This window comes from Antechinus flavipes, chromosome 3 (assembly GCF_016432865.1).
Source record: "Antechinus flavipes isolate AdamAnt ecotype Samford, QLD, Australia chromosome 3, AdamAnt_v2, whole genome shotgun sequence".
Lineage (NCBI taxonomy): Eukaryota > Metazoa > Chordata > Mammalia > Dasyuromorphia > Dasyuridae > Antechinus > Antechinus flavipes.
Window position 1 is genome coordinate 229775712 of NC_067400.1, and position 14201 is coordinate 229789912.

The 14201-nt window shown below is 35.0% G+C and overlaps 1 protein-coding gene across 4 annotated transcripts in view; it reads right to left on the reverse strand.

Annotated features, from left to right (window-relative positions):
• Nucleotides 1–14201, reverse strand: part of LOC127553714 (radial spoke head 1 homolog) — a 61766-nt gene that overhangs the window by 58 nt on the left and 47507 nt on the right. Inside the window, exons 7-11 of one of the 4 annotated variants that reach the window (XM_051984638.1) lie at nucleotides 10584–10725; nucleotides 10358–10453; nucleotides 9534–9613; nucleotides 4476–4563; nucleotides 1–677 (exon numbers count right to left, since the gene is read on the reverse strand). The exon at nucleotides 1–677 is cut by the window's left edge and continues 58 nt beyond it. In XM_051984638.1, coding sequence (XP_051840598.1) covers nucleotides 4504–4563; nucleotides 9534–9613; nucleotides 10358–10453; nucleotides 10584–10725 — 378 coding nt within the window. In that variant the 3' untranslated portion in view covers nucleotides 1–677; nucleotides 4476–4503. Of the gene's footprint in view, nucleotides 2260–4388; nucleotides 4564–9533; nucleotides 9614–10357; nucleotides 10454–10583; nucleotides 10726–14201 lie in introns of those variants that run through there. The other 3 variants (XM_051984637.1, XR_007951811.1, XM_051984639.1) reach the window with 3 other exon arrangements.

The window sequence follows — 14201 nt, forward strand, 5'->3', positions numbered from 1 at the left end:
TTTTTCAACACTGACCCTTGCAAAACCTTTTGTTCCAACTTTTCTCTCCTTCTCTCCATCCCCTCCCCTAGATGGCAGATAGTCCATTACATGTTAAATATATTAAAGTATATGTTAAACACAATATATGTATACATATCCATACAGTTATTTTGCTGCACAAGAAAAATCGGACTTAGAATTAAGGTAAAAATAACCTGAGAAGGAAAACAAAAATGCAAGTGGACAAAAATGGAAGTGGAAATGCTATGCTGTGGTCCACACTCATTTCTCAGAGTTCTTTCACTAGGTGTAGCTGGTTCTTTTCATCACTGAACAATTGGGACTGATTGCTTCATCTCATTGTTGAAGAGGGCCATGTCCATCAGAATTGATCATCATATAGTATTGTTGTTGAAATGTATAATGATCTCTTGGTTTTGCTCATTTCACTCAGCATCAGTTCATATAAGTCTCTCCAGGACTTTCTGAAATCATCCTGCTGGTCATTTTTTACAGAACAATAATAATCCATAACATTCATATACCATAACTTATTCAGCCATTCTCCAACTGATAGGCATTCACTCAATTTCCAGTTTCTGGCCACTACAAAAAGGCTGCCACAAACATTTTTGCACATGTAGGTCCTTTTCCATTTTTTATGATCTCTTTGGGATACAGGCCCAGTAGAAACACTATGAGATTAAAGGGTACAGAATAATTTTCTTTTTTTTTTTATTATAGCTTTTTATTTACAAGATATACGCATGGGTAATTTTTCAGCACTGACAATTGCAAAACCTTTTGTTCCAAATTTTCCCCTCTTTCTCCCCACCCCTTCCCCCAGATGGTAGGTAGACCAATACATGTTAAATATGTTAAAGTATATGTTAAATACAATATATGTATACATACCCATACAATTATTTTGCTGCACAAGAAGAATCGGACTTTGAAATAATTTAATAGTTATATGACCCTGGGCACATCACTTAAACTCTATTTACTTTGGTTTCCTCATCTGTAAAATGGGAGTAATAGTAGCATCTATGTTCTAGGGTTGTTGTGATGATTAAATGAGATAATATAGTAAAATACTTAGCACAGTACCAGGTAATAGTAAGAATTATATAAATGTTAGCTGATGTGATGGGGATAATGAGTATTTGTTGTTGGTATTTGTCACACTTTTCAAAAAATCATATTATCACTTCCAACTATCACCTCCAACTAAAATTTCACAAACCAAATCATCTTCTGCCCTCTGTCCTCCTATCTTTGACTTGACTGTCACATCTCATATATTCAGTATTTGCTTTTGAATTTTCCTTCAAAATGTCTCAAAAATGTCCTTTTATATTCAATCTCATAACTTGTTATTGTTCAGTTATCAAACATTTCAATGTTTGATTCTTTGTGACCTTATTAGAGGTGTTCTTGGCAAAGATACCGGATTGTTTTGCCATTACCTATTTCAGCTTTGACACATAAAGAAGCTGAGGCAAACAGAGTTAAGTATCTTGCCCAGAGTCACTAATAAGAATCTAAGGCCAGTTTTGAATTCAGGAAGCTAGACTCCAAGTCCAGTTTCCTATCCAATTGTGTCACCTATTTCCCTTAGTAGTTGCATAATAATTTATGCAAAAAATGCTTTTATGAATTCATCTTAATATGCATATTTTTATATGTAATAATTAGGAAAGAATTACTTAATATTAAAAAGAAATCAAGACTGAGACATGATCATTGAATGAATATAAAATAATATTTATTTGTATTTTGCAGCAATTCCTAATGACTGTTATATAATTTCAATTGTCAATTCATCAAGCTATTTTTATTTTTTGCTGAGGCAATTGGAGTTGTGACTTACCCAGGATCACACACCTAGGATGTGTTAAGTGTCTGAGACCAGATTTGAACTCAGGTTCTCCTGACTTCAGGGCTGGTGCATCAAGCTATTTTTATAACTTTCTTAAATGTCTTCTAGTTATTCCTAGTTCTTAAAGATTTACATGGAATTTTTTTGTTTTGAAACTCCAAAACATTTAAGGTTTCATTGGTTTAAGTCATTTCTCCACTGCCTGACGCAGACTCAGTATTTTTATTCTTTAGATGAATTTCATGAATTGCCATAGGTAAACAAATTACCTGGAGTCAAACTTTCTGGTGATAATCCTTCCCAAATTGAGCATGGTTTCTGTCCCTCAGCTCTTATAATTGAAGGTTTTTTTAGTTTGGTGTGCCACTTTTTACTTTGTGTGTCCTTGGTACAGACTTCAAGAAACAATGAAGCATCAGAATTGAACTTTTCTTAAGCATTAGAGGAAAAAAAATTTCTTAAGCAATTAGGGAAATAGAACACTTGCAGGGGTCCTCAAACTACGGCTTGCAGGCCAGATGCGGCAGCTGAGGACGATTATTCCCCTCACCCCAGGCTATGAAGTTTCTTTATTTAAAGGCCCACAAAACAAAGTTTTTGTTTTTATTATAGTCCGGCCCTCCAACAGAATGAGGGACAGTGAACTGGCCCCCTATTTAAAAATTTTGAGGACCCCTGCAAAGTATGCAAAACGCTTTATTGTTTGTAAAGTTCATTTTGATGAGATTCTGGATCATTAGGTGGGGTTGGCAGAAAAAGCCTGAAATACTGACAAAAATGACTCCATGAGTCAAAAACTAATGGGGATCAGCTCAATCTTGCTGAAAAGAAAGCTAAGTTATGTCAAATCCCTAAGGTTAAATTTCCTCTATAAATCTGTCCCTGGTCCACATCATCTTTGCTGAATCTCTTTTGGGTTAGCACATCAAGAGTTCTCCTTGCCCCATCTCCCCCTTCCTTTGTGCTTCAGATGTCTAATCTATGCCCTCCCAACTTTATTCCATATTTATCATTCCTAATGTCTATTGTAGCTCTTCATTTCATCTGTAATCTCATAAAATTCAAATAATTCTCATAAAAGCCTGCCTTTTGTAAATTCTTCACATGACTGAACCTAACCATTTGCTGCCAAACCCGCAATTGATCTCCTAAAACATCAATTTCAGCCTCATAACAAATCCTGTAAGTTAGCTACTATAGATATGCTTATTCCTATTTTGCAGAAGAAGATGAGACTCAGAGACTTGCCCATGGTGACCAAGTTCAGTGATAGGAGAAGCCACCAGCAAGGGACATCAGAGAGGCAATTGCCCTGGGGAAGGAACAGAATTTCTTTCTTTTTTTCTCTCCTTTCCAATTTATGAACGTGAAAATTAATGGGAAGATAGTGACATCTCAGGAACAGTAGTGGATGATGGAAATGTCTGTATTAGGAGTTAAACCAGACACAATGAGGAAGAAGCATACTTTCTGGAGAAAAGTATAGATTACCAATGCTACAAAGGCACCAATCCTTGAAGCTCCTCAGAGAGCCTTAACTAAGGGAAACTTCATAAGGACTCCATGAAGGGAGAAAAGATTTTCAGTAATCAAGGTAAGAGTTTTCCCTTTACAAGGACATGCTAAAGCCGGTTCATTTGAGCACATGAGGTTCAATTGTCAAATTATGATTGTAAATATTAACGTCCCAGAAATAAGCATATACTACAAATCAGGTCTTGTTTTATTATTTTGTAGACTGTCTATACTTACAATGATAGAGAAAATGTTCATAATGTGGATTAAATTTAAAAATGTGCAGTATTTGTGTTCCCACCCCCAGCTAGTTATTAATATTTACTAGCTCATTTTTGCTCCTTTATCACATTTCTATACATCTTTAAACTTATACAGTGCTTTACAAATATCCTAATTTGTCTTCACAACATTCTGGAGTTCTATTATCTCTAGTTTATAGTGTGGAACTAAGAGAGAATTTTAAGTTATTTTAAGTAGGATCATACATCTAGTAAGGGTTTGTGGTAGGGTCTGAATCCAGATCTTCTTGAATCCAGTACTCCATTTACTTTGTGATTGCATATGTGCTCTGCTATCTTTGTGTTTTATATTTTGAACCTATCTCTCCAGAGACCTTTTTGTGTGCAAAGGGCGAGTGTTCCTTTAGGTTGGAAAAGGGGAAATTGTTCCTATAACTGTTATTGCGATATGCACTTAGCAAATGTCTTTTAAAATTGCCCTAATTAAGTTTGGTTAATAATAAACAAGAAGTTCTTGAGAACTCATAAATATCAGAAAAACTGAGAACCTCAAAGTTACTTACTATTACTACGAAAACAATGAGTTGTAGAAGTGAGGTGCCTTCTGTTGACCTGGCAAGTGAGATTTAGGCAAGGAATCCCAGAAAGTACTCACTGAAGTTAAGGGACTGGATTTTCAACTCACATCTTCCTGATTCCAAATTTGCTACTAGATCCCTTATACCATAATCTAAAGCTTTTTAGTTCAAAGGATGTGCAACAATGGATTTCTTAAACAATTGATCATTAAAATGTTTATTAGCTTAATTTAATTTAGCAAACTATGTAAGTAAGATTATTGTAATGTTAAAAACCTGCTGTGCAATCTCCTTTTCTCTTGGTTCATTCAGTTTTAAGTTGGTGATTTTCATTGTCTTTCTTTTTTCTCTTACTCACTATTTTCTGTTGAAGAAAAAATATGAGAGAGATATATTTTAATTTTAAACAATTTTAAGTTCTTAAATTCTTTCACAAAACTTTAGTGAATACATGCCTGAAACAATATGTGTAAAAAAGTAGAAAATGAACATACATTATTATGTTCTTAATACCAAACAGTAAGGACAGTTTGAATTTCAATACAAGAAACACTGCACTACTATGAATTCAGTGCTGGTGCTATAAAGACTAAAATGAACCTACTAAGTTAAGGAACTTAAATTTGCCAAAAATAAAGTTTGAGGCAGAGAACTACACAAAAGTCATATATATTTCTAAATACTATATGTATCACAGTATAACAGCAATACCTGCAAGAATTCCTACCATATATACTAAGCTTATTTTTTCCCTTGAAAACAGGGAATCTTAGTTCTGAAACTTTATTGGTCCAGGGGTCTATGACATAGCTTCCCCAATCACTTAGGATACATAAAAAGACGAGACTATGGGAAATTAGGGTTCCTGAGACTTGATGGATGTCTTGCTGAAAAGATTATCTGTGACCAGAATTATTATATCCACAGGATGGTGTTTCTAACTATCAATTCTCAGAATTAACATTTTCTCATTTCAATTATGAGATCAGTCATGAAGTCATTTTAATCTAATCCTGACACTGAAATGGACAAAGGACTGGCCTCCCCTCTTCCCCTCAGTTTTAGGGTCTGGAGCTTGCAGAGAAAGGTCTGCTCAGCTAGATTAGGGGACTTCTTTTGCACTTCAAAGTGCCAGATCAACAATGCTCCCAAGGATATCTGTTCCATTAGGGTGGTCACCTAACCCTGATTCCTATCTATGTTAAAACATCTGCCTTTGTATCTTTTGTCCGTAAAGTGGAGTCACTGTTTAATGTCAAAGGTGCCAGCAAGGGTGAATAAGAATGCTTATAAGGCTGTCCCTACTTCATTTGGGCATGGAACCATGCCAGAATCCTTCTGGAGGTCCGTCCTGGCCATGCACACCGTCTAGGCCAGTTACAAATAAATTGTTTCTAAATTATGAATTACTATGGCCATCTTGAATTTTATTGCCTGGGCTATTTCACTTGGAGGTCCCACTGAGATAAACCTTTGGCTCAGTCTAACGGCCAGTCCCTCTCCCTGGGGGGCGAAAGAGATTATGGATCCTAGGGGGTGGCCACCGAGAGACCTTCCTCAGCCTCTAGTATTCAGTAATCTTTTTTCTGCGGACCAGGAGAGTGAGACCCAAATTTTGAATTTGGCCAGTTCTGGTTATTTTGAGGGGCCCTGCAGCTGCAGTTGCCTAACTATCCTGCAGCCACCTGTCTGGTCTGGTGAGTACTCCTGTATCTGTGCAAGTGGGCCTAGCTGGACGCAGTGTGTGACGGTGACCCTTGCTGGCTCTTCATGGGACGCCATCGTAAGAGTCCTGACCTGGTTCTGGAAGACTAGTCTGTATGCTCTGTGTGTTCTGTGTGATGTCTGTCTGTTTTGTTGATTGCTGTTGGTTGTGGTCTACGTTCTGTGTTCTGTGTGATTTGTCTGTCTAAAAGCTTTGTTAATAACATTGCAACGGTGTTTAGTTTAAAATTGTGATTTCTAACTTTTAATCTGTTGCACTAATTCATAAGCAAAAAGCAGCAACAGGATTAAAAAAATGTAAAAGGTGAAAATGGAGATCTGTGTGTGTCTGTGTGTGTGTTTGTTTGCTTTGTGTTTTGTGTTCTGTGTTAAAAGGTAGCAAGCTTGTAGGAGATAAGAATTCAGGGAAGAAACCTGATGTTGGGAAACTGATGGGCTAAATCTTGAAAAGTATCCCCATGTAGAAAATTGAGTGTTGCAGGCTTAGAAAATATCAAGAAGTTTGAAAAATCTTTCTCTCTCCCTCTCTCTGTCTCTGGCTGAGTGCAGCAGCCTGTGAGAAAAAGGGAGAAAAGGGAGAGAAAGGAAGAAATAAAAAAGAAATACATTAAAAAAAAATAGAATGAAAGGGATTTGAAAGTTTGGAAAGTTAAATATATATATATGAGCAATGTGTTAACATTTAAAGAAAAAAAGTTTGAATAGAATATCTACGCATTCTTTGTGAAGGCAGAGAACAGCACTAAACGGGCTTGCAAGTCCACAGAAACCCCTTTGGATTCTGGAAGGGAAAAAGGGAATTCAAGGTGAAACAAACTTCTCTCTGGGGGCAGAGGTCCTGGAAAAAGCCCCTAGTCTGTTTGCTGATTTAAGAGCTTTGTTAAGTTTAAAGAACAATGATTTAGAAATTTGGGAATTGGTTAAATTTTTAAATTTGTAAGTGAATGGAATTGGCTGTCTTTCCTGGAAGGAATTTGATTAAGAAGTTTGGGATGGTTCTGAAAAGAAAAAAATGTGAGAAATGATTATGCTATAGTCTTTGCATGCTAGATTTGTTTATTTTGAGTATAAGATCTTGGAATTTGTTTGAATATTGATAACTTTCTTACTTAAAAAAAAAGAGAGAGAATAGAATTCCAATTTAGCCTGGGCTCGGTCATGGAAGCTCTGCCTAGTGATGCTAATTACGGTCAGACAACACTCAGGTAGAATAAGAAAAAAGCATCTGTAAAAGCCCTGTATTAGTTTGGTTCAGAGTTTGTTACCTTCTGAAATATTTTGAGTTATTTGTTAACATAAGTTATACTTTAAATCCAGTTCTGCTGGACATGTGTGGTTTTTATGGAGGTTTGCTATTCACTATAGTGTGAATCTTATAGGTTTTTGAAGGAAAAAGGAAAGAGGAATGCAGGTGATTTGGGAAGGACTGATTTGTAGGGGAAATTAGAGGTTTGCATGGTTTTAGGAAGGTGAAAGAAAGACTTTTGGGAGTAGGTGAAGAGGTGGGGGAGGGAGCCTCCCACCCCTACTGCCTTCTGCTACTTTACCAAAGGAGCATCTGGTAGGAAAGTTCTTTAAGGAGATTGTTCAAGTATGTAGCTAGGGGGAAAGAGAAAGTTGGAAATGCGTGGATTTGGGAAGAAACCTGACGTTGGGAAACTGATGGGCTAAATCTTGAAAAGGATCCCCATGTAGGAAATTGAGTGGAGAACCTGAGGGAAGTTTTTTTTAGGGAGCAGGAGCAGGGGAAGGGTGGCCACATGGAATCCTCTCCTCCCCTCTCCTCTCTAAGTATGTTCCTGGCGCTTTTTTTTCCTGACGTTTTTTTTTTTTCTTATCTCATTACAGCCAGTGCAGCAAACTGTGATTTTTAAGGACATGCTTACTTTTAGGTTACTTGATTGAATATTTGTTTCTTGGTACATAAATGTTTTCTTGGTTGAGGAATATGGTCATAAATGTGATTCATACTTTGGTAGGAATAGTTCTAAAAGTTTAATTGCTATGTTAAAAATCTTCTTGAATTCTTTTATGTGGAATTAGGTATTCTGTATAAGTTTAAATTGATTGTATTAGGTCATCCTGAGGTTATTTAAAGGGCCTCTGAAAATAGTAGTTTTTTTTCTTTGTCCTTTTGAAAATGTTTCTGTTATGGACAATATACAATTTGGGATGTTTTTCTATGTATTGGGTATTTTAAAAGCAAAACGATTTGAATGTATAATGTTTACTCATGTAACATCTACCTCGATATGATAATTGTTCTAAGTTATGAACTTACTGAGGCAAAATTTCTGTTGTTACTGTAAAGTTATGGTAAATCTTTGTTTAGGAGTTATCAGAAATTTGATTAATGGAATTTGTTATTGGGGGTAAAATTTCTTGGGTTTATAGTTAATTAATTAATGCTATTTGGGAGTTTTAAAGCTCCACCCTCTGACAGTTACTGGGACAATTGATAAGCAGTTAAAACTCAACTCCTTATGTTATGTTATAGTTTTGTTCTTGCATTTTTCCTTCTGTAACTGATCTCTCTGATCAGAGCAATGGTCAATAGAACTGTTAATGCAACTCAATTATGTCATGTCTTGCTATTTTCAGTCTGGTTATATGTAATCATTGTATCCTAAATGCTTGGGCAACTGAGCATTTCGCCTGGTCATCTGTCTGTTACTGGATATTTGTGTTTTGTTTCTATAAGGTTTCTACGTAATAAGAAGACAATTAACAGGGGTCTGTAAGACTGCAGCCGTTTGCTTGGCTTGTAAAGCAAACTCGTCTCGTCACGTAGGAAACTGCTGGCCAATCCATTTTGGCCTCCTCATGTTTTGCAGCAGTCTGGTGAACTGAGTCTTTCTATCTGAGACTGATCTAATCTTTATGTGTTAGATTTATGTTTTTTTGTTCTAGATTTTGGTCAAATTACAGATATTGGCCTGCTTCTGGAACCTGGATCAGCTTTGATCAGCTTTGATTGTCAGCATGACACACCCACTCCCTGCATGGAATGAGAGCCTCCTATCACTTCATAGCCTGAAGCAGCAGTTTTCTTAAATAAGACCATGGACTGGACCTTGCATCGAGTGTACTTTGGACTGATATAAGGGACTTTGGGAATGGTTGATGGCTGACTGTTAAACCTTGCCTGGACTGTGTGTTTAAGATTTGGGATGGGATTTGTTAAAACTGTGTAATTATTGCTGTTATGTTTGAGGGATTTTTAGGAAATGCTACTGTACTAGTCTGTTATGTATAGGGATTTTGATTCACTCTTGGGGTTTATATGGGGAATGGTCATTTGATAATTCCTTTCCGTGAGAAAAAAAAAAGGGGGGGGAAGAGATAGAACATTGGGGAAACTGGTATTTTTTTTTCAAAATACCTGAAAGAATGGGAACCCCTAGCTCCTATTCACTTTGCCTTAGGCATTTCTGCCCCACCCCACTATCTCACTAGTTCAGATGGAATTTGAATGTTTTAGCTTTAGAATCTTCTGTTATATCTGACAAGTCTGGGGCAAAAAATACCCAAAATATCTGAGGTAAAGATATTCTTCTATGTCTTTCCTTTATTCCCCCCACCCTCTCCAAAGTAATGAAGGTAGTATACCAGAAGCAGCTTTGACTGGAAAATAAAAATCTCCACTTTAGTGATCCAGGACTTCCCTTTAGCTATTCCAAAGCTAATCTCTGAAGAGAGAGGGAAAAAAGGGAGATAATCTGCAAGCTATGGCCAAGTACATGAGCAACTAGCCTAAACAAAATTGAGAGCATCCCCAGCTAACACTATAATTGCCTAAAATGACTTTACAAGCTCTCCCTAAATGGTTGAGATGATTGTTGTATTCTTCAGTATAATGTAGGGTTTTTGAGGAAAAAGGCTATTTCTTATTTTGTCTTTGTATTTGCAGTGCCCTGAAGAGTGCTCACATTAGTTGGTGCTTAATAAGTGTTCGTTAATTGATTGAATATTTGATGCCACTGTTTTTTATGACTAGGGTAGATAATTGAGACTTTAATGGACAAGTAACTAATTCCCCTAAAAGGTCAATGATGACAGAAAGAAATTGGTTGTGAATGAGACATATTTAAAAGACATCTAATTTACTATTTGCCCTGATAAAACCCAAGGTAAAAGTCTACAATAAAAGTTAAGCTTCTCACTTTTTTTTTTTTAGCAACTTTGAAGAAAAAATTCCATTTCTTTACAGAAATTTACATCTATTGTGATCTAAGAAAAAAATGCAGTATAATATCTGTCAGAATGATAGTATTTTCTTAGAATCCCCTTTCACTTCATAATATTAAGGTATCTGAATAACAACTAGCATTTACCTAGCATTTAATAACTAGTGATATCTAATTTTGCTGCTTCTTTTTAATACCTGGAGGATACACTGATCCATATCATAATTTTTAAAATTTCATTTCTACCTTTCTTACTGTCTTCATTATTAAGGGCTTCTTGATCTTTTCCCTCTTTATTTTCTTCAGTAGCTTTTCCTTCATCAGCAAGAACATTTTCACTAGCTGAAATATAATGACAGAAGAAGTGAATATAAAATAATACTTTTTCTACAACAAACTTCAGGATTTTAATGGATTTGTGAGAAGTCTAAAATTGTTTCTACAACTTTAATAATCTGGGCATAGTAAATACCTTCAGATGTTTGGGGGTCTGTTGGTAGTGGTACTTCATCAAGAGGTGGTGTGTAGAAGGTTAATGGAGTAATTTTTTTAGCTTTCCACAATGGATCAAGAGGTTTTACAACTTCATCTTCCTCTCCTTCTCCCGCTTCTTCCTATTTTAATATAAAATATATGCATACTTTTAACTATCAAAGTTTAAGTTTGGAAAAGACAATAATTCTCATTCTTTCCTCTCACCCAATAACACCAATAAATCATTATTAAAAAGTCTATAGCTTATAGTTTATAAGTGAAACAAAACTAGTAATTTTAGGTGACTTATTTCATGACATTATTAAGTTATGAGGCTACAGATTTTATATAATTCTGAGAAAAGAGGTGGAAAAAAAGGGAGGAACATTACAAAGGAATTTTTAAAAATCTTTTATAAATGCTTCTATTTTTATTTCTATAAAGTTCCACTTATCATGACACAAAATAATTTATTTTATGAAAGTAAAGTGGCATATGCTGTTTTTTTGTTCTTTGTTCTTTATTCTTTGCTTCAACAATATCCTCTATAAATTAGTGGAGAACTTGGAACATATTTCAAAAGGCAAAGGATCTAGGCTTACAACTAAGAATAACCTACCCAGCAAAATGGAATTTAATCCTATAGAGGGAAAAATGGATATTTAATAAAAATAGAAAATGTCCAAAGATTCCTGATAAAAAGACCAAAACTGAGTAGAAATTTGACATACAAACTCAGGAGTCAAGTGAAGCAAAAATACACACACACACACACACACACACACACACACACATGAATAAGATTGAGGAGCCATACCATAAGGGACTTAAAAAAAAGGTTAAAACACATATTCTTATATGAGGAGATGATACATGTAGTCCTTCAAAATTCTTATTATCATTTAGGGTTATAAAAGGAGGCCAATTAGAGGGAAGGCTTTTTTAAAATAAAGGCAGAAGGTTTACTTTATGTTTTGATGATTTCAAAAGAAGAGTGGAAAAGGTGATGAAGAAGAAGCCATTGGGAGAGGGTGGAATGGTGAGGAATAATAGGAGAATTATTTTACAAATGTGCAATGCTCAAGGAGAAATTTATACAATAAGGAAGGAACACCAGGGAGAAGAAGGTGATACGAACTTGATTCTCATCTGGTCAAAGGAGGGAAAAATACACAGATGAACAAAGTTGGGTACAGAAATGCATTTTATTTAACACGGAAATAAAGAAAGCAGTTAAAAGAAAGAGGGAGGGTAGAATAAGGAAGGTAGCAAGGAAAAATGAATAGCCAAATCAATTAGACACTAGAATCCAACAAAATGTTCTTTAAAGAAACATATTTGAAATAGAAAGACACATACAACTAGAGCAGAACTAAAGCAAAAATACTTTAAGTGAAGTAAAAAAAAAGTAAAGATAGCATTCATGATCTCAGACAAAGCAAAAATCAGACATAATAAAATAATAAATAGGGAAAATACAGTTTGCTAAAAGACAATACAGATAATAAATATCAATATTAAATGTATATGCCCAAATGACGTGTCTAAATTATTAAAGGAAAAACTAAATGAGATAAAGGACAAAAATTCAGGAAAGCTCTATCAGTGGGGGACCTCAATTAACCCATTTTAGGCCTAGTTAAAAATCTGATCACAGAATTTCTCAACTATGCAAGAAAACACAAAAATCGACCACAATTAGGGGATAAAACCTCACAAACAAATGCGAAAAACCAGAATTATTGAAAGTACATTCTATTTATCATAACATAATAAAAATATATACCATAAAGTACCTCTGAAGTAGAGGTTTTAAAAAATTAGGAAACAAAATAATGTAACTCCTCCAAAATGGGTCAAAGGGCAAATTATAGGAAAAAAAGTTATTTCATTAAAGAAGACATCAATGAGACAACATATCAAAATTTTTGAGATGCAAACAATGCAGAACTTAGGGGAAATTTTATATCTTTTGGGTATACAGTTAAAAATTATTAGAAAATCACCTCTAATTACACATCAGAATAGAAATCCTGACAAATCAAAGGAGAAATTAACAAAATTAACAGTTCAAAAAGTTGAATTAATAAAAATAACTAGAAAAAAGGTTTTTGAAAAAAAGATAAACCATTAGAAAATTTGATTTAAAATATATCAAATTACTAATATCAAAATTAAAAATGTAAATTTGCAAACAACAAAGAAGAAATAAAAACAATGATTCTAAGTTATTTCACCCAACAATATACCAATAAAACTGACAATTTAAATAAAATGGATGAATGTGGTGATTTTCTTCTTTTAAAATAATATAAAGGTTCTCTCTGGGAGAAGGTTTCTCAGGGAGGTTTTCTGTAGGCAGCCTTAGTTTCAGTTAAGAGTAATAATCACCCAAAATGCAGCTAGCTGGTAAAAATGCAAACATTTATTTTTTCCTTCCAAAATAGCCCGGTTAGTTGAGGCCTATCTTTCTGCTTGGTTCCAAGAGCTCTTGCAGATTGTCCTTTGCTTCTGCCTCTGCTTTCTTCAGCCTCCAACCAGCCAAGTGGAAAATGGAATAAATGAATCTCTCTTGCCTCGGAGAGAGAGGGCTTATGGGCTTCTCTCTAACCCGAAGTAACTAACTAATCCGAAGCTAAGAGCCTCTTTATATATGATCTCCCAAAGGTTGACTCCTCCTTCTGGAGGCACACCTTAGGGAGGTGTGAATTCACAAAGTTACAAAGTTTACTTTGGGAATCTCCCATACTTGTGAACTCCAATGAGTACTGGTGTGAATACAAGCATTGTATCAATTAGTTCTCTTAGTACCTTGTTTCAGGTTCTGGCCCAAAACATCTCCTTGTAAGATCAGATCAGTGATACTGAACCATGCTAAATTAGATAATTATTTTCTCTATCAACTCTAATGATTTAACAATTTGTAAAGATTCCAACAGATGAATATTGACAAAAGACCCAGAACCAGAGGACTGTGGGGACTGAATGTGTATCACAACATAGTATTTTTAGCTTTTTTGTTGTCTGCTTGCTTGTTTTTTTTCTTTCTTTCTCATGTTTTCCCCTTTTTCATCTGATTTTTCTTATGCAGCATGATAAATGTGGAAACATGTATAGAAGAATTGCACATGTTTATCATATATTAGATTACTTGCTGTCCAGGGAACAGACTGGGGGGAAGAGAGGGAGAAAGATTTGGAACATTTTTAAAGGTGAATGTTGAAAACTATCTTTTCATATATTTTGAAAATAAAAAGCTATTTTTTTTTTTTTAAAAAAGGCTCCAGTGAGGGAGAATCTATTACCTCTATGGAAATTTCCCATTTTTGGATGTTTAATTATTAAAAGATTTTTCTTATAAAAAAACCCAAAACCAAAACAAACATGATTATAAGAAGGGATCGATAGCTTTCAAAGAGCTCCATGATGCCCTCCCCTCAAAAAGTTAAGAACCCCTTAACTATAAAAACTTCTAGGTCTTCCTCAATGGTCACTTTATGGAGATTTTCATAGTAATCTTTATGAAAAAAGATATCCAAGACAAGGTAAAGATCACACAACAAAATCTGCGAAGCCATTGAAATAACAGTGGAACATTTTGATGAGTCCACAAAAT